At 45.4% G+C, this 23,977-nt stretch overlaps 1 protein-coding gene across 2 annotated transcripts in view; it reads left to right on the top strand.

Annotated features, from left to right (window-relative positions):
• Positions 1-8,423, top strand: part of ACTR10 (actin related protein 10) — a 146,204-nt gene extending 137,781 nt beyond the window's left edge. For both annotated transcript variants that reach the window (XM_069638090.1, XM_069638089.1), the window contains one exon: positions 6,802-8,423. In XM_069638090.1, the coding sequence (XP_069494191.1) occupies positions 6,802-6,983 (182 nt within the window). In that variant the 3' untranslated portion in view covers positions 6,984-8,423. The remainder of the gene's footprint in view (positions 1-6,801) is intronic.
• Positions 8,424-23,977: the final 15,554 nt, after the last annotated feature.

Raw genomic sequence — 23,977 nt, 5'->3', positions numbered from 1 at the left:
CATCGGCTTTTTGAGCACGTAACAAAAAAGTCTAAAATCACATTCTTAGCAAACAACTGAAACTCTACCCTCTTTAGCTACCCAACCTCAACTGCCTGAGTATAGTCCTGCAACACTCCGTTTCCATTTTGCGACCCACTTGCCTCCGTTCCGTCTTGTATAGTCTGGGCTGTGCTTTCGCCTTACGCTGATCGAACAGTGTTACGGTAAGGGCGCTCCACTGTAGTATGTCTGCTCGTAGTTGTTGTTTTTGCTCCCCCAGTGTCTTCTCCCAAAACCCTGTTTCTGCCGTTGACCATTTCCTAAGATCTTCCCACCATATGTTGATGCTTGGGCCATTTGTGACTTTCCAGTGCATGGTTATGCTATGTTTGGCCAACACATATATTAGGTCTCTAATCTTCCCCATGGGTTTTTTGTTTAGTGCCTCTCCTAAACAGCCCCAATATGCATGCCTCCGGGGACTGGATGTCACAGTTGATGCCTCCAGGGGCCTCATTATTTGCTACATTCCTCCGAAATTCCTGTATACTCTGACATTCCCAAAACATGCGTAACATGCCTACGTATTCTTCCTTGAATTTATAACAGGTCTGAACACCCGCTCCTTTGAACTTTGCTATTGCCGCTGGCGTTAGCTATGCCCTTTTTGTAATGTAAAGTAGGAGCAGCTGTAATCTAGCATTTCTGGTTACTTTCTTATGATATAGGGCTATGCTTTGCCACTCTGTCTTCGAAAGGTCTCTCCAATTCCTTCTCCCATCTCCCCCTGCATTTCAATTCCACCTTAGAGTTGCGCTCTATTAATACCTGATATATCCTGGATATGTCGTGCCCCTCTCAGAGATATTCATGATTGTTTCTATGTCCTCTCGCCCTACTATCTCCTCTGTGACTATTGGCCACTTACCCTTTATTGTGCTTAGCATGGCTCCGTGTAGTAGAAATTGACCTTTGTGTATACCTGAAGAATCCTGGCGTTCCTTAAATTCCAGCAACCTATTTTTGTTCCTCAGGTCTCCTATCATAGCGATACCGCAGGATTCCCAATGCGCCCACACCCCTGCTCTAAATCCCGGTTTATCTGGCACTACCGCTGCCAGAGAAGTCTTTGGTGATATTGGGTCTTTAATTCCCATGGTGGCCCAAAAGAAGACTATACTTTCCTAGAAGGATGACCAATCGCGAGCAGATGCTATGACTAGGATGGTGTCTTGGAAATATGAGGGTCCTGACAAAGTGGATCCGGACCAGTCGAAGAGCATACCCTGGTAGCCAGTCAGCAGAAACTGTCCCACAATGGGGGCAGTGGTGGAGGCTACCGTGGACTTGCCAGGCGAAGAGCACAGGCGATGTACTAGTGTGCCACCACCCTTCTGTATGGAGTAGGCTTCCTACCTTGAGGTGCTACATGGGTAGCACATGAGGACAGTTGTGAAATGGCAGAGAAACAGTTGCAGCACGGGACATCCAGTGAGGAGCACCAGAGAATGATGAGGAACAGCCCAGGAAAGGTATTGTGAGGGTGTAGGAGTAAGACTGAGACACAAGGTGGCATGTTGATTGGAAAAGACTCATTAATAACAGAAATGACTGGGGCTGGGGGAATCCGATCTAACGCTACCTCTAAGAGGGGGTTCCCTGCCTCAACAAAACTAGCTAAAGAAACTTTGTCAGAATGTCCAAAGTATAGTTCACTGTCCTGTGCCCAAATCTTAATCTATCCCTCACAAGCTAAACTCCACATAAGGTAAAAATGTCTCTTGGCTGTCTGTCGGGCTGCAAACGTTCCGAAAATGTTTATAAAAGCAAGTAAAGGTTCCACAAGACTCGTGGGACTGGCTCCCTTTCCCCAGAGTCTTTCCACTTTAATTAAACTGGACTCTGTGTCTTTAATGATTCAGATCAATCTTTATCTTTGCTTGACAGGCCTGTCTCTCAGGCCCTGCAACACAAAAGAATGGCCTGGTCACCTTTTCCAAGCCGCTTTGGTCCCAGACCCCAAACCCCCCCCCCCACCCCCCCACGCAAGCTGACCTTGCTCCCAGTTACTGAGCTTTAACAACCTAGTTCTCTCTCCCAGGCTCTCTTAAGGGTCTTCCTCTTACCTGGCTCGTGCCCCAGGCCCGCTCTCAATACCCCTCCGCTTGGGCCACCTGCTTGCCAAGTGGGGTACTCCACGTTCTTGCTTTCACAATTTACTTCAACCCACAGCCTTGGTTTACTCCCCTGCCGAGGTCTGTAAGTATTACTTGTATGCAGAAAGTTTGTATCTCTCTCAATTGCTGCTTGGGGGTATTGCTTCCCAATATGGGTTCCAGACCCCCTTCACTTGGTTGTTTTCACAGTTATCCTTATCTGATTTTTTTTTTTTTTCTTCACCCCACAGCCTTGGTTTACTCTCCTGCCAAGGCCTGTGAGTAGCTTTTGCATATGCAAAGTTTGTGTTCTGCTCGGTTGCCTTTCGGAATAAGTTTTCCCAATATGGGTCCCAGACCCCATTCACTTGGTGTCTCTGCCTGGTGAGAATGCCTTCTGTGCTTTAGTCTGGGTCTCATCTCTCTTCTGGGTCACCCCAACCCTGGTTGTAGCCACCCTTGTACCTGTAGGGTTTTAGCAGTCACCCTCTGGGTGCTCACAGGTCTGTCTCTCCCAGGTGCTTCAGCGACTTCTCCAGCTCACCGGAACCTTCTCCGGGCTTTCGTTCATCTCTGCAGTTTGGCGGTTGTTTACCTGCCTCGGTCACCAGCGGGTACCTCTCTGCTTCTCCGGTGCTCCCTATGCATAGCGGGCCTCTGTGACTGCGTCTCTCTCCTGGACACCAGCTGCTCTCCTGCTCAGCTGGTCTGCGCAAACCTTCCCAAGCTCTCGGCTCCTGCCGACACTGACGAAGACGCCATGGTTCTCTTCCCTGTGTCTATGAATGACGGCTGACTGATGGACTCATCCAAAGACCTAGAGCGGGTAGGTTTCTTCTGGTTATTGATCTGCATTACTTGTGGCCTCTTCCTCGTCCCAGTAATTTCTATTTGGGATATATTACAAAATCATATAGAGCTATTGGGTAGTGTGGAATTGAAGTGGTCTTGAGGGAATGTGGAAGGGGGTAGGAATACTGCGTTTTCGAAAAAAAGTGGTCCCTATTCGAAATGGGTTTCTTCTTCCCCATGAGATACTCCCGCTGAGTACCACCCCCAGAGGGACTATCGGGTAGCTGCCTCACCTCCTGGCCTCATGGAAAGGGGCTCCCCCCCCCCCCCGTCTAAAGCAGTGAAGGCTCCTTGAGATTCGTCACAGTATCTATCGGCGAAAAGAGGGTATTGGAGCAAAGGGCACAGAGCCCAGTCAGTATGGGCAAATTTGTTCTTGGAGATCTAGCAACCCATCTTCATGGTAAATCCCCTAGATCAGGTAAGCATCAGCAAACTTGTGGAATGCACATGGTCTCCCCTAGATATACACATTCACTCATGAGCTTGTCTAAAACAGCCCCCCCCCATTCAAATGGACAGCCACTTAAAGGTGTTGGCGGCCAGCCAAGTTTACATGCCCTAACGAATGTAAAAACACTTGCCCGCCACACATTTTGTGTATTGGGGTTATCCGGGGTACGGGACCAGTCTAAACAAGTACAAAATATAGTGGTGCACACCTGGGATCCCAGTGAGCCCTTGTACGCACAACCGCCATTTTAGGCCTGCCTCAAAGTTTCTCCAAGCAAATGGCTGGTCTAAAACAAAATGGCAGAGAGTAGGACTTAAATTAATTAATTGGTACTTCAGTGGCTACCATAAAGGTACATTGGGCTACTAATGTGATAAAACCTGCTGCACCCTTGGTGAAGCCAAAACTAAAATGCAGCTGCCCCCAGCCTAGATCACGCTATATTGGTTTTGTGGAGTAATCGCCCTAAGGCCAAAATAGGGTGCTGAAAAAGCACCACTGTTCCTAGGAGCCTTAAGGGCTAGTACTACCATAGCACTAGACATCAAAAAGGATTGAAGTGGCGGGGGGACGTCTGTAGAACCCCCTCTGGCCAAAGATATATGGTCAGAGATCCAGAGAAACCAAGAGGGGGATGGGGGGGGGACAAAAGGTTTATGGGTCCCATAAAATGTGGCAGCAGAACCGCCACAAATGGAATGCTGCCCTAACGGGTACCATTACAATGTTCCCTGAACAACACATTTCTGTAACAGTTTTTGTGATATAAGTCGGGAGCCTGTTGCTCTGATCGCAAAACACTGGTCTTATGAACAACCAGAACTGGACAGCTGTCTTACTGGTGCATGCATAGTATGTCCGCTCTAATGGCATGTCTTTCTCACCATCACAAACAACACGACAGTGATGTTCTGCTTCAACTAACAAGGAGCAACTTATTCCCACTCTGCATCTGAGCCGCAGCGATTCGCTTGATGGAAGAGCAACGTTGTCACAGATTTTCTGAGCAGGCTCCATCATGCTCTGTATGAGCAGAATCCCAATCGGCAGTGGTACACTTGACCCTCTACCGCTGGAGGTGCCATCTAATGCACATCTTGCCACTCACCAGATCTCTTAATATACATGCTGTACCTTGTCTTGTTTGCAGCATCCATTTTCTAGGCGATGTCCTCCCTCTGAACTGATCAAAGTAGACCCTGTGTGACTCTTCCATTTTTTTTTTTCTAGGATTCTGAAATGTCAGAGGTTTAGATCATGAGTAGGGTCACTGTAGATCCTGCTCTTTCACACCTTCCTTCCCAGATTTGGTTTTCACATTGCCCCAGTAATCTGAAAACGCTGTCTTCATGCTTCGTCAGGTTACGGGTATCCTTACTCGGGAAAGGGGGTCTATTGTACACCCTTCCCTACCATAGCTGAGCTTGACCTAGTCGGCCTCTGCACAACTATTCTAGACTGCAATCTTTTGGGTCGGGGTCTGCAACCTGCAGCTCTCCAGGTGATCCTTCGCCATGGAATGAAACTCTTTGGCTGCGGGTAATGGAGTCATCATGTATGATGTTTGTTGTTGCTTTAATAGTCCAACCTGTGGTGGCAAATAACTACTTCATGATCTATTCAGGACATGCAACTCTGTTGGGAAATGTGCTTACCTGCAACCATGGTTGTGTTTAGTATTTCATTTATCCACAGCCAACCTAATGACCTTAGGGGACATCTGATACCCCTTAACACAGATAGTAAGTGGGGGGGGCTGACAGCGATACCCTTAGTGCCAAACGTTATTGCACGTTCGAAGGATGCTGGTCTTTGAAAGAAACCAAAGAACCAGAAAACCTACCTGTTGACTGAATATCTTAAAGCCTACTATTCCCATATAAGCTCACTGTGTCCTTTTTTAAATTAATTTATTTAGTTTATCCTCTTCCCGCCTTCACTTGTAGAACAATTGTATTTGATTGAATCACTCAGGACTAAGTCTGCACTTGCATAGCTAAGTAAAATAAATGTATAAAAAGGAGCTTCCTTTTCCAGAACTCTACATTGGCAAAACAGGTTGATATATCCCATTTCGAGAACTTGTAAATTGTAGTTCTGTCTTTGCAAATTTTAAAACTATTTTCCTAAAAAAAAAAATAAAGTCCTATCCAAGTTCCGAATTTTGTGAACTTAAACATCTTGTTCTCTGGCTACTCTAATATCTGTCTTGGCTTAAATGCGCACAGGAGTAATGACCACTTGCGCCACACACTTCTATTTTAACTTCCAATACATGATTTCTCAATAGAAACAATAGTCGAGTTTCGACACATGTTTCGACCTCATCACGGCTAGTTGGATCCATAAAGGTGGATGGGCTTCACAACTCCATTTTAATGGACTTCTGAGCTGGTAGTGACCAGAGAGAGTGGAATGTGCAGTGTAGGTGCCACAACAGTAGCTTTTGTTGATTATTCATCGATTCTTATATTACGGGTTTAAAATAAGCCAAGAAATCAAATTTTTACTTACGTTTTCTAAAGAAGAATGAAAAATGGAACCAAGTCTTGGGTGTCGACACCCAACTGACTATACAGTGCAAATGCCCCGAAGAAGACCTGTGTAACAAGGTCAAAACCCGCATTGGCTGTCCAGTAAAGATTTGTATGGAAACGTTACTATTGTTTCCATTGAGAATTCATTAATTGGAAGTTAATAGTGCATAAAATAGAAGTGTGTGGCTCAAGTGGTCATTCCTCCTGTGTATGGAACTTTGGGCTTTAGTCCCTTATTTATGACCTGTGCTAGCCGACCCACCACAAAATAGAATAGAATTAACATTGAGATAAAGGCGTGGTCGATGGCTCAATAGAGTTTTAATCCTTCTTATTTCTTGGTTTAAAAGTGTATTGCCTTCTGCCCCAGGAAAGATTTTGTGTTTGTGCCATGCGTTAATAGCACCTGGACTATGAAGGTATTTGCCTCACGAATCCCTCCAAAACAGGCCTCGCTCTGGTCCATGCTCCTATAGAGGCTGCACAACATGGCTTTGCTGTCTTCGTGACACTGGTCTTCCATACGCTCATCCCGAACTTGCTTCGATCACCTTGTTATCGGACAGTCCCAGAAAAAGCATCTTTTTGTGAGAAGGATCCTTCCAAAACAGATGTTGAATAGCAAGGCCAGATGCCAGTTGTATGAATTGGTCAAAGCCTGCCTGGAGCATACGCGATAACATGGACAACAAGATTATATAGATTAATATGGGGTGACTTCCCAACACTGGTCATGTTGTGCTACAAATAATTTACTGTGTGCATCAGTTTGCAAAGATTCTTCTTTAGAAGTAATATTGTTTAACTGTTTGATTTGCAGGGGCCATTTTCGGAGCGCTCCAGGATATCCTCGGCAGTCGTTCAGTTTCGAAGGAGTATTACAATCAGACTGGCCGCATACCGGACTGGTGCTGCATCAGTAACCCGCCGCTTGAAATGATGTTCGATGTTGCCAAAGCACCGCCGCCAATGATGAAGAGGGCCTTCTCAACCGAAAAATAACCCGGGCGACCACCGCTGGCATGTGACCGGTGCGGCTGCTGCGGCTTCATCAGGGTTTCTACTCGGCCACATTGACAAGGGTCCCAGTAATTGCTTTCCGGCACTGCTGCCCCTCCGGAACCCACTCAAATTAACTATATATGTCTTTATTTATTAAAGATCTTCAAAGGCCACTTTGAATCCATTTCACTTTCTATAGGCGGAGAAGAAAATGGCTTCAACTGCACAGAGTGGATGTAAAAAAACTGTTTTGCTTTGTTACTGCAAAATGTACCCTGCAATAGTATTTATGTATTTTTTTGAACCATTTCTGTAAGTGAAGCACTTATGCAGTACTAATAAATGTGCAGGTTACTAGCGTGGCGCACCTTGAGTGGCTGCGAATCCGGATTTCAAAAAATGGCTTTCGTAGATAAATATTCTGACAGAAAGCTGGGCCTTGTTTCTCATTCAAGATGAACTTGTTTTTTTTTATTTTTTATTTTCGGTTCTAAAAGTTCTGTTTGTTGAGCAGAGACATTCTTCATGTGTGTTTTTGAACCCAGAAAGCACTCGTTATCCAAGGTCCAATCCTGATAGGTTTGTAAAATGGATCATTGTGCATGCCCAGGTCCGGCTATAGTTTGTGCTTCACAAGTTGGCGCCAGGTTTATGTGCACTTTGCAGTAAGTTTCAGCCCTGTCTTATGTCACATCGCACACTCTTCTGCTCTTGGAATGTGTCGCTAATATTGTTTGCATTTATTCGAACTTCTGTTATACACTGCAGTTAAGATATGTTTCATAGTGTGTTATTCCAGTGTTTCTTTTATAACTTGGGTCAAAATGAAATACAAGTGATAATTCATGTGAAAAATTGTACATAATTTTCCTCAAGTGAAAATATTACAATGCTGTTTTTTCGTTGCCTTTAAATGGTCCATTCCATCATCGATTTCTGTTGTACTTTGTACAGTTCTGTTTAACGCAGCCAGTGACTCAAATGCAGCCGAGCACTGTACTGGAGCAAAGAATACATCATAGAGCAACGTGAAACTGTGCAATGGAAAATGTAGTGTTCACTTGTAATATAGAGTAACGGCCGAGATGGACGGAAGGAACGATTGAAACATGCTTCGAAAAAAAGATCACGGCGCATTCTTTCCATTCCAAGGTGTCACTTTGGTTCTAATCTTCCCCTTTAGTGTCAGCATAGCTTCATTGCTTCTTGATGCATTAATGTAGGTCCGCTCAACGAGTCTTCCTTTTATAGGTAAGATAGCTTATAGTATATGAGGGATACTGTTGGGGCGAGACGTCTTAACCGATATTTCTGTGTTTAACCATTTATGGTTCGTGCTGCCAGTTATTCTCGCTCATCTAAATGCAATCAAATGTATGCTTGCAGTTTAATTTCGCAAATAAACCATATGCACATTAAAAACATCTCTATGCCCATAAATATTTTTGGAGCAGCATAGTTTGTTGGTTTCTTAACACGACGACTTGCCAAGGGTCAGGGCATAGATATCTGTTTGGATGACTATCTAAAGTTCAGCACGCTGCCTGGAAGGAGACTCTTAGTGGTGTTGCCTCCATCCTGCCAGGCTCTTGCTGCTAAATAAAAGTAAGCTGGTGCTGACTGACTCTGCTTTGAATGACAATATGGGCAAACATACAGTTAGATTATCAGGAAGGTGCCTTGAACCTCTTTGGCTTCATGCATTAGAGCTCGTTAACTGCTGCCAGTCAACTAGACTCTGAGCTGTCCTTGACTAAGAAAAAGTACCTTTTAACAAATATGAAAGCATTGGTCCATATTGAAGCAGTATCCACTTACGAATGACACCAGCAATACCAAGTCAAGCAAGGCTCGGTCACGTTGAAAAGGGCTTTGGAATGGATTGTGTCCTCCCACGTATTCCTCATCTTATGAAATGGTATCTTCCAGCTTCAGCTGCTTGTGGAATTATTTTCCACAGGGGGCGCTGTGCGTTCCCTCGAGAGCTTCCATCTCTGAGTCGAGGACATTGTCTGTGTATATATTTCTGAGGTTTGTGGAATCTGCTTAGATTACATGCTATGCATAGGCTGACATCTAGTGGAAGCTGCTTAGTATTACAGTTGTTTTCGAAACTCAAAGGGCCATAGACAGGGCGTGCTAGTAATACTATCCCTAGTGTGATGTCTACTGTACCCTTGGTGCTTCATGCATCGAGGTCTCTCAGATTGTTTTTTTGTTCGCCATCATAGTCTGTTGCATATCGCCGAGTTCCTTCTGGCTATCACCATTGCTTAGAAAAGTTTAACTTGGTATGTTTTTTCTGTCCTTTTGATATCCGTCTACTGCAAGATCTTCGGCGACTGCATCGAGGATGCATTACCATCGTCGACGACTACAACAGCTTGGCTCAACCAACCTTTGCCACGGTCTCGGAAGGCCTCAATGGGCCTCGGCCCTCACAATAGGGAGAGTGGTTCTTTCTTTAGTCTCGTTAAGAGAATGCATATTATTTATTTATTACGTTTCTGAAGCTCACAAAGCGGCCCTGGGGCATCCCGGCGCTGTTACAGCAGTGCTTACTTGGTTACATAAAAAAAGACATGAGCACCTGTCTGTGGTTCTTAGTTGCATTGAACCTACTGCCAGACATGTGAATTTTACATTGACAGGGAAATGGCAGAGTGTGCAGAGAAAACAGGCTAAATGGCTCAGGTAACCACATAAGGCCAGAGAAGGCAGGAGACCTTCTTCGGGATGAAGGAATGGTGGGCAGAAAGTACTAGGTGAGCTAATTGAAAAGCTCTTTTTTGAGAGATTTGTGGAATGCTAGGTGAGAGGTCTTGTTTCAAAGGGTTGTGGGGAGGGCATTCCAATGTTTAGGAGCAAGGAAAGTGAACCTAGCCCCTCCTGCTTTGGCCCTTTTGAATGTGGGGACTTTGAGCTGGTTGGAGTGGTGTGACCTCTTGGATCTAAAGGATGTAGCTCAGGTAACATTTTCAGCCAGATTCGGGGGGGGGTCTGTGAGTGAGAGGCATATATGGGTTATGACTAGTGTTTTGAAGAGTCTCCGTTCTTTGACTGGAAGCCAATGAGCATTTTGTCTGGCGCAGGAGATGTGCGCCCTCTTGGGAATGCTGAGTGCAGCCCTAAGCGCATTCTGAATGATTTGAAGTCTGTTCAGATATTTAGACGAGGTGCCGGCAAATAAGACGTTGCAGTAGGTGAATTTGGCTCCAATGGTGGCTCTTGCTATGGAGAGACAGTTTGGTGTAGATAGGTATGGTTTGACAGCATTGATTATTTTGGTTGTGAAAGCAGCTGAGGACACAATGGTGCTAACTTGACGTGTCTTTGAGAGAGTGGAGTCAATGTACACCTCAAGCGTTTCGACTGCTGCTGAGACCGGTATTTAGGACTTGTCCATGATAAAGGAGTACTGTTTGTCAAGCTTGTTGAGCGTTTCCTTGGGGCCTACAATGAGGAGTTCGGTTTTATCCCTGTTGAGGCATAAGCCATTAGCTGCCATCCAGGCTTGGGTGGTGGTGTAAGTATTGCATAATGTTTGTGTCCCCTCTCCCCACTTATTTTGCCAGGCTGCCTTCCCCATACCTAATGGAGATTACACCTTTTAAGTTGTCCCCCGCAGCCATCCCCAAAGAAAAAAATAATAAAATGAAAGGGCTGCAGTATATATAGTATAGTGAGCAGGGGTTGCGGGGGGACACCCCTGCAGCCCTTTATTATTTTTTTTCTTTGGGGATGGCTGCGGGGGACACCCCCACAACCCTTGCTCACAATATAGTGAGCAAGGGTGCGGAGGACGCCCCAGCAACCCCCAGCACTGAATGCGTGACTTGGTAGAACTCTTCAATCGTTCGGAATTTTCGAACGGCTGAAATTCAGCCAGATCACGCATTTGGACATATATTTTCGGTCCTTTTGGACAAAACAGCTTACCAGACTAGAATTGCTAATAACACGACTTTATTAGCTAGTTACAACTGCCACAAGTGGGATGACCCTGCTGAACACACAGCATCAGTTCCAGAGCCCCTTAAAACACAGCTGTCAATTTCCATTGTAGAGGGTAAGCAAATAGCAAACTCAAGAACAACTTGAATGCAGGAAGAATCATAGCAGAGGTCTCATTGATCAAACCCCACGTGTGGCTATGCCAGTCAGGTTACAAGCTGGAAACTCAGGCTCCCCTCCTTAATATGCCCATAGAACCCATTGTGTTTGGCAAAGCGGTGTAAGACGCTCTAAACAGTGTGAAAGAAGAATATGACACCCTTAAATCATTGAGGCAGATCACCAATAAACCCACCGGGCAAAGAGGCTTATCATTTTCACTCTTTTAGAAGGCAAAACTCTCAACAAGCATCGGGTTACAATCGAGGTCAAAGCTTGTCCTGGGGTTCATCACAGGTACAGACGTCTCAACGGGTTTCAAAGAAGGTCTTGAAGTAGGGTTAGATCCTCCTCCTCCAGAGGCGGCTAAGCACACCCCAATCAATGACCACCCGCTACAGGTTCCTTCCCATGCTACTCCAGTAGGAGGCTGCATTTTATATTTTAGCCACGTATGGAGAAGAATCACCTCAGACCAGTGGGTACTTTCAACCGTGGCGTGCAGTTATTGCACAGAACAGATGCAGCAACCAACCAAGCACCCCCCAAGACAAAGGAACGCTTCCCAGGAAGAACAACATATCCTGTTGGAAGAGGTGAAAGTGCTGCTTTTAAAGGACACTGTAGAAATCGTCGCGGCGAACCAGGTAAACAAGGGTATTTATTCAATGTACTTCCTTGTGTCAAAAAAAGGCCTGCACTCTGCAAACACATATGTCAAGCCACAGAAATTCTGCATGACAACGCTACAGGAAGTAATCCCACTGCTAAAGCAGGGGGACTACATTGCAACCTTGGATATGAAAGATGTATACTTCCATATTTCAATGTTCCCAGCACACAGAAGATTCTTGCGTTTCAAAATAGCGAATCAGCACTACCAATTCAAGGTGCTACCCTTCGGCATATCCTCCGCTCCAAGGGTATTCACCAAGGTAGTGGCAGCAGGGAGTCCATCCCAGTGTACCCTTAGCTAGACGACTGGCTGACCACAGGGGAAAACTCCCAAATTTGCAAGCAAAATACCCAAAGAACTATCAATCTACGTTTTCAACTTTTTCAATTTGGTTTCTCAATCAATGAGAAAAAAATCAAACCTTGTACCAAACAAAACCAAACGGTTCCTAGGAGCTGTCGTAAAAACAGATGATGGTCCAGTTTTTCCATCGAGTGAAAGAGTACAAAACATAATGCTGCAAATACCTCAGTATCTAGCTGGTCGCCAGATAACTGTACGCAAAGCAATGCATTTGCTTGGGATGATGGCATCGTGCATTTACCTGACCACACATGCACAATTGCGCATGCGCCCAATGCAAGAGTGGTTGGCGAAACTGGTCTCAGGAAAGTGGTCAGTGGGAGGATCTAGTGGTTGTTTTCGCCAACCCTAGTACAAGCTCTATGCTAGTGGACAAAGGAGAACCTGTTGAAGAGAAAACCCTTTCATGGCCTGGCGTGTTGCAAGCAGTTGTCGTAACAGACAAATCTCTCACTGGGTGGGGGGCCCATTACCTTCATCACACAGCGCATGGTCTGTGGACTCGGATCACAGCCCAGAATCACATCAACCTTCTGGAACTTTGAGTAGTGCTCAAGGCACTAGCAGCCTTCCAAGCTCACCTGACCGATCAGACAGTACAAATACTCACGGTTTGCACACACTCTCCAAGTCTGGACAGACTTGGAGAGTGTGTGCAAACAGGGGGGCACACACTCTCTAAGTCTGTCCAGGTTAGCACAAAACATCTGGAAGTGGGCACTCAAGCGGGGCATGTTCCTAACATTGCAACATTTTCAAGGGGAACTCAATTCTCTAGCACACTCACTAAGCAGATATCCTCTACCGGAGGAGCACGAGTAGCAACTCGACAAAGCTATCGTAGGCTGCATCTTCACACAGTGGGGTTACCCCCTCTAGACTTGTTTGCAACAAGACAAAACAAACAATGCCCAGACTTTGCATCCAGGTTCCCCCAACACAACTCCAAGGGGAACGCCTTGTGGATGAACTGGTCAGGGAAATGTGCCTATGCTCCCCCCAATGCACAAAGAACAAGTGACATTAATCCTAGTTGTTCCTATGTGGGCGAGACAACCTTGGTATCCACATCTGCGCAAACTGGCGATGTGCGACCCGATCAAGCTCCCATGCCCTTTGAACCTACTCACACAGCATGAGGGACGTTATAATACCCTCAACCTCTGTTTATGAGCTTGGCTCCTGGAGTTAGAGTTTGGCCATTTAAATCTACCCCAAAGGTGTATGGAAATCCTCAAGGAGGCACTAAACCAAACACTAGACACTGTTACTTTAACAAGTGGAAAAGATTTGTAATTTGGTGCCAGTCAAAACAAATAAACCCAATAGAATGTACTCCATCACACAATCTTCATTACATGCTTCACTTACTAGACTCTGGGCTAGTATTTAACTCAAAGTTCACCTAGCAGCTCTATCTGTGTACACCACTTCTCAAAGCAAGGTGTCGTGGTGGAAAATCCCAGTCATTAAGGCATTCATGGTGGGAGTAAAAAGACTCCACCCTTCTTTTTCAAACACACCAGGATGGGACCTAAATGTAGTACTTGCAAAACTCATAGGACCCCCCCCCCCCCTTTGAGCCCATGCATAAGTCCAGCCTTAAACACATCACATATAAGACACATTTTCTGTTGGCTATCACCTCCATAAGAAGAGTCAGTGAACTGCAAGCTTTGTCAGTGCAAAAACCTTTCTTTATTATCCACAAAGACAAATTGATATTAAGAACGCACCCTTAGGTCACCTATGTTCATTTTATTTAAAGTTCTATGTCAATCAGGCCATTGAACTACCAGCTTTCTTCCAAAATCCCTCAAGCATGGCTGAGAAAAAAACTCCATACACTAGATGTAAGGAGGGTGGTCCTTTACTATGTAAACAAGACCAGACCGCTAAGGAAAACGGAGTAACTCTCTCCATAGCTGTAGGCGGGAAAGGAGAATGTGTGTCCAAAAACGACATCTCCAGGTGGATAGTCAGATGCATACAGCTCTGCTACTCTCTATAAAAAAAAAAAACACTGCCTTTCAAAGCTAGAGCTCACTCCACGAGGGTTACAGGAGCTACTTTGGCTTCCATTGCAAATGTCCCGCTGGACGCCATTTGCAAAGCAGCTACATGGAGCTCTATGCACACTTATACTCAGCACTACTGCATTGACACTCTAAACCAGATTCCCGGATGGGGCAAGCAGTGCTAAAACATCTATTTGCTGCTGTACCTTCTCGCAACCCACCACCTTCTCCAAACACTGCTCGCTAATCTATGCATACCATGTGATATAAGCAATTTCCACAAGCCTCAGAAGGGATACATTACTCACTGTAATTCTATTTCTGATGCTTGTATCTGCTTAGATTCACATGCGTCCACCCTTCCTCCCTTTGGAGTAGAAGGTGCATAGATGTTTTCTGGGCTTTATATGATACATAATCTGTTTTACTATACCTGTACTCATGCTCCACTTCATGCAACCCCATGTCAGAAACAAAGCAATCTGGGGGGACCTAGATGCGTGAAGCACCATGGGCACAGTGGAAATCACACTAGGGATAGTATTACCGGCACGTCCTGTTGGCGTCCCTTTTCGAGTTTCAAAAACAACTGTAATTCTCTGCAGCTTCCACTAGATGTCGGCCTATGGATAGCAAGTGAATCTAAGCAGGTACAAGCATCAGAAATATGATTATGTTGAGTAATATATATATAATCTATCTCTAGCACGTGCAGCGCCCATTGCCTTCAGTTTCGTTTTTCCATGATAGCTAACGCTTTGAAGAATTACAGCACGCTTCAGTTTTTTCTGTGAGTAGATTTCATTTGACTACAATGGCCACGTCTTCAGCACCTTCAACTCCGAAGACCGGGTTCAAAAAGTGCTATAACTGCAGCACCAAGATGTCCCTCACGGACCCCCCATTGGGAGTGTCTTTGGTGCCTTGGTGTTGAGCATGGAAAAGCGGACTGTGAATCCTGTCAGTCCATGACCGGTAAGGCTCTGAAAGAGCATAAAGGGAAACTAGTGGAAATCAAATCGATGTCAGTCGTCAACACTGTTAGTGTTGATCATCAACGTCTTTAGCAAAACCATTGATGCTTTTACCTTCCAAGCCCAAGCCTAAGGCAATTCAGAAATCTTAGCACTACCAAAAAAAGATTTCTTTAAGCTTTATGATCAATTCATGAGGAATACGAGCCTTCAGACCACAAACCTCCCCCATTTGGATTGGAATTAAGCACACATAATGTCCCAGAAAGCCTTGTTCCAGATTAATCCAGGCTAAAGGATTTATATGAAAATGTGCAATCAGCTAGTCGGGTCGACACTTCACATGAGATGGAATTTGGCAATCCAGATCCGGCAGAACATGCTGATGCCTCTTATAGGCATCTGGCGATTAGAGTCATTGACTTTCTGGGATGGGGCAGACCAGCTCCACCGGATCCCATACTTCCTTTTCATGTAGCCCACCAGAAAAGGGTTATGGCTAATTGGGAGGTTCCTGAGTCGAGCCCAGCCGTGAACAAAAATCTCACCAAACATTATAGGCCATCTAGTAGTGACCCTAGCTACCAGTCAAAACACCCAAAACCTGAAAGCCTAGTTGTTCAGGCAGCAAGATCAACCTTGAAGCAGACTGTGTACCCTACCATTCAACCAGATGGGGATAAGTGTTTCAACGATTGGGCAAGAAAGGTATTTTCTGCTGGAAGCATGGCACTCAAGTCTGAAAATTCCACTTGTGCTGTAGACACGTTTACATTCACCCTGTGGGAATGTGTAGTTATGGCGGCTGACCATACTCTCGAAGGGTAAGAGAGACGGTTTCCTGAGCAATGTAAGAGAAGGCAAGAAGGCGAGGTGTGAGCCTCTGCAATCAGGATTGAACTCTGCTGATGGCATCAGCAGAGCCATGACGGCAAGCACGTTAATATGCAGAATTCCGTGGTTGAGCAAGTCGGGTATTGCCTCAGCATGCCCTTTGACAGCACCCAGCTGTTTGACAGCAAAGCTGACGTAAGCTTGGTGAAGATGCAGACCTCAAAGGCAGCGGCAAAGTCCCTTGGAGCCGCAATCGGACAGCCACAATCCTCAAATCGCAGTGCATCACCTTGGAGGGGTTAGTCCTTTTGCGTCTACTCAGTTGGAAGAGCGAGAGGATTGGCTAGTCAAAGGGGTCAGAGAAGATTCCTTCGTGGTGGGCGAGGGAAAGGTGCAAAGCCTGCCCAAGCAACAACTACTTTACCATCAGTGGTTGCTTCGGCCACCTCAAAAGTTCTCTGATGCCTTATCCCACAAGACCCCGGTGGGAGGCAGAATCTCACTGCATCTGAAAGAATGGCGAGGGATTGCTTCCACTGCATGGGCATTCCAAACAGCAGCCCACGGTTAATGCCTTCCATTTCTAAAGAGGCCTTGGAATCGTCCACCGGAGAACCACTCATTCAAAGTTCCAGATCTGTTCCTTGTGCAGGAAATGTTGAGCTTGCTAAAGAAAGGTGCTGTAGACCCAGCACCTGTGATGGAGAGGAACACAGGGTGGTACTCTCTCTATTTCCTAATCCCCAAGAAGGACAGAGGATTGAGACCCATTTTGGACTTGAGACGCTTAAAAAAGTTCCTCAGGAAGGACAAGTTAAAAATGGTCACACTTTTTCAGATCCTTCAGGCCCTCCAGCTTCAGGATTGGATGGTGTCATTGGACCATCAGGACGCTTCCTTTCGTGTGTCGATCCATCACAAGCACAGAAAGTACCTAATGAGAACCGCAAACTTATCAGTTTTGAGTTCTGCCATGTGGGCTGATCTCCACCCCGGGTGTTTACCAAGTTGATGATGATGGTGGTGGTGGCAGCGAGTCTCAGGAGAGGGGGATTCAAGTCTACCCCTACCTGGACGATTAGCTGATCAGGGCTTGCTCTCCCGAACAGGCCCTGGAACATTTCAGCATAACCTGCCACTCTCTCCACATACTGGGCTTCTCCCTCAATTCAAGAAGCCCCACATGATACCATCTCAAAGACTCCAATTCATAGGAGCAGTCTTCGATGCATCCTTTGGGAAAAGCCTCACCATCCGAGCAGATGGTCCCCAAATTCCAGAGTCGCCAGTGTCTTCCGCCGTTTGACTTTTTGAAGTTGTTCGACCTCATGGCATCCTACATTTTAGTGGTGCCAGAGGCTCGCCTGAGAATGAGATCCCTTCTATGTGCCCTCTTGAAGCAGTGGTCTCAATTCACGGGCAGGATGTCAGACCTACTTCAGGTTCCAAACTGGGTCGCAAAGAATCTACTGTGGTGGGCCTGCGAGGACAATATTCTGACGGAAGAATCTTTTGGCAACCATGGCCAGAGATTACAGTGGTTACGGATGCGTCACTCACAGGGTGGGGAGCCCACACCAACAATCTGACAGTCAGCGGTCATTGGTCTCCCTCGAAGTCCAAACTACACGTCAACCCTTTGGCGCCGAGGACGATCAGACTAGCGCTAAAGGCCATTCTGCCCTCTGTATGGTGAAAGAATGTCTTGGTAATGACAGACAACACAGTGGCTATGTAGTACCTCAACAAGAGGTGAGGTGTAGGGTCACTACCACTGTACAGAGAGGCAATGCAACAATAGCTCTGGTTCTGTGAAATTCAAGCAGGAGTCTCCCTATCGACAGTTCACATAGCCAGAGAGGAGAACACGGCGACGGACAGCCTGAGCAGGCAGAGCATAGTCTCCTGCGAGTGGGAACTAGCTCAGGAAGTCCTTTAAGAGATCTTCACCCTTTGGGTAACCCCTCAGGTAGACCTGTTTGTGACCAGTGTCAACCAGAAGTGCGAACTGTTCTGCTCCAGGGAATTTCCCCCAAGCGGATCTCTAGGAGACGCGTTTGTGGTGGACTGGGAGTTTCCACTAATGTAAGCGTTTCCTCCAGTCCCCGTCATTCCTCACGTGCTTTGGAGGTTGAGGAAGTTCGGGAAATCCATGATCCTAATTGCTCCAGGAGGTTGTGATACCCAGACCTTCTGGGCATATCATCTGCCCTCCAATATGTCTTCTACGAAGAGAGGACCTTCTCTCACGAGAGGAGGGTCGGGTTCTCCATCCAGAGGTCAGGACACTCAACCTTCACGCTTTGTTTCTGAGAGATTGAGATATAAGGATTGGGACCTCCCTGATGATGTAATGGAGATTTTGCTCTCGGACAGAAGCCCAGCAACGAAACCCTTATGCCGCTGCTGTTTGAACAAATTCTGCAGCTGGTGTAGGGAAAAGGATGTGGACCCTTTTCAATGCAATACACCAATGGTGTTATTTTTTTTTTGTTACATTTGGCTAATCAGGGGCTGCAGATTGGGACTATTAAAGGATACTTGGCAGCACTTTCAATCTTTAAGCGCACCTCCGAAGAGGTGTATCCTATTTCAAAATACCATTGATTATACAATTTCAAACGTGTTCCCTACTACACCTTTTCAAGCCCCAATTTGGGATCTTAATCTGGTATTAAGATTTTGGACGTGTGCTCCTCTGAGCCGTGCCACTCATGTCTATTAAGACTGCTAACATTGAAAGCCATTCTGTTGTGTTAACATCAGCCTGCAGGGTGAGTGAGTTGCAGGATCTAGTAAGCCTCCGTTTACCATTTTTTAAGATAAGGTTGACCTTAAGGTTAAACTGTCTTGTTTGCTAAAATTTGTGTCGGATTTCCATTTAGCTCAGAAACTTGTGCTTCCAACTTTATCCGCTGCCTCATTCTAGCAAGGAAGAGGAAAGGCTACTTAGGGTTGATCCCAGAAAGGCTTTGAGCTTTTACATTTCTTGGATGACAGATACGTCAACACATCAAGCTTTTCATTGGGTACTGGAAGGAACTCATGGTGTCAAACAGTAAAGACAGACATAAGTGATCACAGTTCAAGGGTGTTTATTAAACTGTAAATGCAGGGTGGAAAAATGCCTACTCTAAATCTAAGATGGGACAAGCGTCGGCCATCAAATGAAAAATAAGGCTGTCCTTGTAGTGTTGTGTCAAAATAAAAGGGTCTATACTAAGAAAAAACCTATTGCCAATTCCTTACAACTAATAACAGAAAGAGTGTGGGATAGGGTTTTAATAAGGAAAGAAGTGTTCCAAATAATAAGTCAGGATGTGATTGCCAGGGGTCTCCCTTCCCCACGTTTTCAGCACAGGATAAGGTAGGGCCTTGTAGCACAGCACATGCTCAAGCTTTTCAGCACGAGCCAACAGTTCCTCTCCAGCTATCAGGTTCTTCGATGGTTAAGTCTCTTCAATAAAAAGCCGCTTGCCCTCGAGCCCGCATGTATCCAACAAACAAACACAAATTTACATTCCACATATACGTTGGGTGAGGACACTTGAGCCCTCCTCTTCTGGGTGCAGACCCCTCACGAATCGTATTAGACAAAACAAATGCAAAGTTCCTTTTTCAATGCACCTTTGGGGTGTTGACTTTCCACCCCAGTATCTCCCTCCTTTGGGTTTGGATACTTTTTGTTCATCAGCCTCCCTCCTTCGGGTTCACTATGTCTTTTTCTTGGTTCACAAATCTTAATGTATTTTTAAACAGCTCTTCAGGCTCCGCCCCTGATTGTCGGCTTCCTGCTGCCGGGTTCACTCCCGCCAACTTTTGCACAAACAGTTTACTATGGGACTTTAGACTTTGTCCCGTCTCGTTGCATCCTTCTGCCGGGTTCACTCTCGCCAACTTCTACAGACAATTCATGTATTAACTTTCACCATGCGGGATTCATTTCCCTTTTTTCCCCAATCATCTGTCAGTCAAAAATGTCCCAAGGCCTTCTGTTTATGGTAGTCTTTTATCATTGGTTAATCTCCCAGGGTTTCCTGCGTGATCACCCACGTGGTGCTGGGCGCCTCTGTTCCTGGTTTTCCCCCTCTTCTCTCAATAGTTTCTTTAGATCTTTCACAAAGTTCAAATTAGCCGTTGGCTACTTTTCGTTCAACACAGTTCGGTTTCTTATCGATTCTCCCCTCGACTCACAGGATGTGATGAACTGTTTTGCCTTTCTTCTTCGAGTCAAGGTTGTTACCACGGAGACCTTGATCTCTTCCCCGGCTTCGTTATCAGCGGAGGAGGGTCTCATGTACCAGAGGCATCTGCTGCAACACACGCTGACCTTTGTTCGCGGTCTTATGTTTCTCTGTGAGGAGGTTTCACAGGCCTTGATCGGAAAGTGCAAGGTCATTTCTCTCCCTACTCAGTATTCACTGTCTTTCGCCTCCTCTTGAACTGCCATGCTGAGTTAGCCCTCATGTTGTGCCGTCTGCCTTGCTTATCCTTGCTCTCGTGCACCATCTTTTATACATGTGGGGAACGGAAAAAGGGCTGTCGGGTGTGGGTGAATCTGGTCAATTGCCTGCCTTTGCCTGATCCTTGTATTGGGACATGTCAGATAAACGGCTCCGGTGTTAGTCTGATGTCTTTTGTGTTGTGCGAAAGTATTTGTGTCAGAAAGGGGGGGGGAGTATTTTGGAATATCCTACGTGGTAGGATGGGGAAAAGGTGTTGAAAGAAGGGGGATACCGCGTCTCACCCGTCGGTGTCCCACTCCCCAAGCAGCCCCCATCCAGGTGATCCTCCCTCACTGGTTCACCCCCAGGAACTGGATCAAGTAGCGATGGCCAGATCCTGGCCACGACTAGCTATGGAGACACCTTCAGGTTTCTCACAGTACACTGGACACGAACTGGGTCTTTAGTTACAAAGCAAACCTTGTCCAGATGAATAATTCTCGCTATTTCAGAGTGCTACAGAGTGCTGGGAACGATCACCCAGAAGGCGTACGAGTCCATTCCACAAGGGGCATGGTGACATCTTCCGCTCTTCAAAGAGGGTTGCTGATAAATGACATTTGTGCGGCAGCCACTTGGTCCACCATCTATATTTTTACGAAACATTACTGTCTGGACTCATCCTCTAGCCAGGGAGGACGATTTGGGAAAGCAGCCTTATACCCGATCCATGACAAATCTTGAAACTGAAAGTTCTTCCTCCAAAACCTAACACTGCTTTGGGAGTCTAAAATAGGATGAGAAATATGTGGGAGGACACAATCCATTTCGAAAACAGGTTTCTTACCAATGGTAATGTTCTTTCGACCGGATGTTCCTCCCAGGTATTCCTCATTGCCCCTCCCACCCTACCAGTGCTGTAGAATTTCCAGGGATTACACTTTACGCTCCTTCAGAGTCTTGGACTCAGTATGGCTGGTAATTCTGCATGAGGAAGGCGTCAAAATGAAACAGAAGCCTACTGGGTGCTGTGCGTGATATATACCGACGACGTCGACTCAGAGATGGAAGCCCTTGAGGGAAAAAAATTCCAAAGCAGCTGAAGCTGGAAGAGGATATATCATAGGATGAGGAACATCGAGTCAAAATAACAATACCAGGTTTAAGTAACTTGTTCTTCTCAGCAGAAGAGTGATTTCCATGTTACATGACAAATAACTAAATAAGCTTTCCATGCTGCAAGGCTGAAGCAGGACATTTTTGCGACATCTATTTTACGTGGCAAGAGGCACTACTATCATGAGGTTTTACAGTGCTCTGCCCAATTCCATAACCAACAGATCTGGAAAATTAGAATAGTAAGGTGTTCAATTTTCCACAAAAAAAAACCAGACTGTCTGTTATTCGGAGATCAGATGGAAGATGATTTCACAGTTCAGCAGTCGGAACAGCATTAGATCTACCAAATGCTGTCGAATGATTTGAGGGATGTATAAACAAAAGATTACAATAAGAAGACCGTTGTGGTCTAGAGGATGACAACCACATACAGCGTTGCTTAATGTAGAGAGGGAAAGGTCAGTAGAGCAATTTATGAGCCAAGTTTAAAAGATATTCTACTCCTAGTTGGCAGCCAAAGAAGTCCCCGAATAGCAGGTGTAATAAGTGCCGATCTGGCTGTGTTCTGGACAATCCTGTCCAAAGGAATCTGTAAAACCTGAAATGGATGAATATAGAACAGAGTAGACCCTGCATATAGAGAATTGCAGTAGTCTAATCTGGACGCTACTTGGGCTCTATCCAAAATAGAGCAATGGTGTTCTGAAAGGACTGGCCTTATCTGTCGGAGCAGCATTGCAAAATAATTAAAACTTTATAATGTAAGATTGATTAGCGGGACCACAGAGAGAGAGGAATCAAACATCAGACCCGTGGTTTTAACATGAGTCTGGACTTTAATATTATGTTCCCCTAGAATAAAGTCAGGGTAGGTTGATCTTGATTTAGAAAGTGCCGAAGCAGAGGCCACCAATAGAATATCCGTCTTGCCTTCGTTCAACCCAAGCCAGTTTTGGACCATCCTAAGTTCAATGCATTGAAAGATGAACTGAATATGCGCACAGTTGGTTGCTTGGTCCCACTCTAGATAAAAAAATCAACTGCACGTTGTCTGTGCAGTTCTGGAACACTGCCCCTGGACTGACCAAAAGATCTTGAAGTGGATATATATATATATATATAAAAGAAATAAGATTCCTGAGTAACCCCAAATACCACTGGCTCTGTACTCTAGTTTATGGGCCAGCTTTGACACATGATGTATGGTTGCTTAAACATGACGAGGGTCATTTCACAGAAGAATCTGATGCCCACACAACCGCTCGAAAGCGTCGGCACAGTGAATGACCGATGGTGTCCAACGCCGCAGAGAGATCTAAACTAAACAGTAGCCAGCATATGTAATAACGCTATCTGTGGTACTGAAGAAGCTCTCTTGCATCATTGACTAATTCCATATCCTCTGATACTGATGCAGTACAAATGGGCACCTTTATTGGCCATAAGGTACAGCTCTTCCACTCATAGCAGTTCTGGGCAGAGGCTGTCTCATGCTCTTGTACCCCAAGGAGTGCTAAGTTACAGCTTATAACTACTTGCGCTGATCAAGTACTTACATAGAAGCATTACAAGTACTTTAGAGAGCGAACTATGAAGAAGTGCAGGGAGCATTGTTTGGGAATGGCACACACAATCAATGAGTAGCATCGGATATTTATTAGAGATGGACATTGCCACTTGAAACTTTGTTAAACATGTGTTTCGTTCATAAGTAAGCAACCATATTTTATGTCCCTTTCTCCCATCTGGTTAGAACTTCCTTGCGGATGTGATCAGAAAAAAAATCACCAAGTGCTTACACTTTAAAAACTGAATTCCATCCATGGTTCTTTACCTCATGTGTACTTCTGTACTTCACAAACCATTTTCCCACTCAGTTCTTGCTTTTTCTGTGTATAGCCAGTGTCACAGATGGCTTTAATTATTCATGGGCCCACAAAAAAGTTCCAAGGGTTTTATTGAAGTATGCCGTAAGATCTTTTGACTGTTCAAAGGATATTTTTAAGGATAGAGACCGTCAGTTCAACCCAAGGCACCGGCTGGAGAAGGGGTTTGTGAAGTGGTGCTAGGGCCGTCGCTGCCTCTCTCGTCTTCCGTGGTATCTCCTTTCTAACCCAGGTTGTCCGTAACTCACAGTGCTACCGATTTGTGAGGAGCCAGGGATGAGACACGGACACAGAGAAGTCATATTTGTGGTTATAGACTTTTATTGAATAATAAGGGTTTGGAAAATGCCTCACTATCCCTACTTCCAAGAGGTATTTCCCTACCTCAAATAAAACTAAGGATCTGTCCAATTTCAAGATGTCCAAAGCAAAACTGTCCTGTGTCTGAAATCCTATCCTTGTCCTCACATTCTAAAGTAACTCTTATGCGTAAAGGGGAAATGTCTTTATTCTTGAAAAGTGCACAACTGTTCAAGTTAAAATGAAATATGGAGGTACTCCAACAA

Source organism: Ambystoma mexicanum, chromosome 14, assembly GCF_040938575.1.
Source record: "Ambystoma mexicanum isolate Mex_15411 chromosome 14, UKY_AmexF1_1, whole genome shotgun sequence".
NCBI lineage: Eukaryota > Metazoa > Chordata > Amphibia > Caudata > Ambystomatidae > Ambystoma > Ambystoma mexicanum.
Note: the sequence above shows the minus strand (reverse complement) of the source record. Positions and strands in the feature narration are given on the sequence as shown.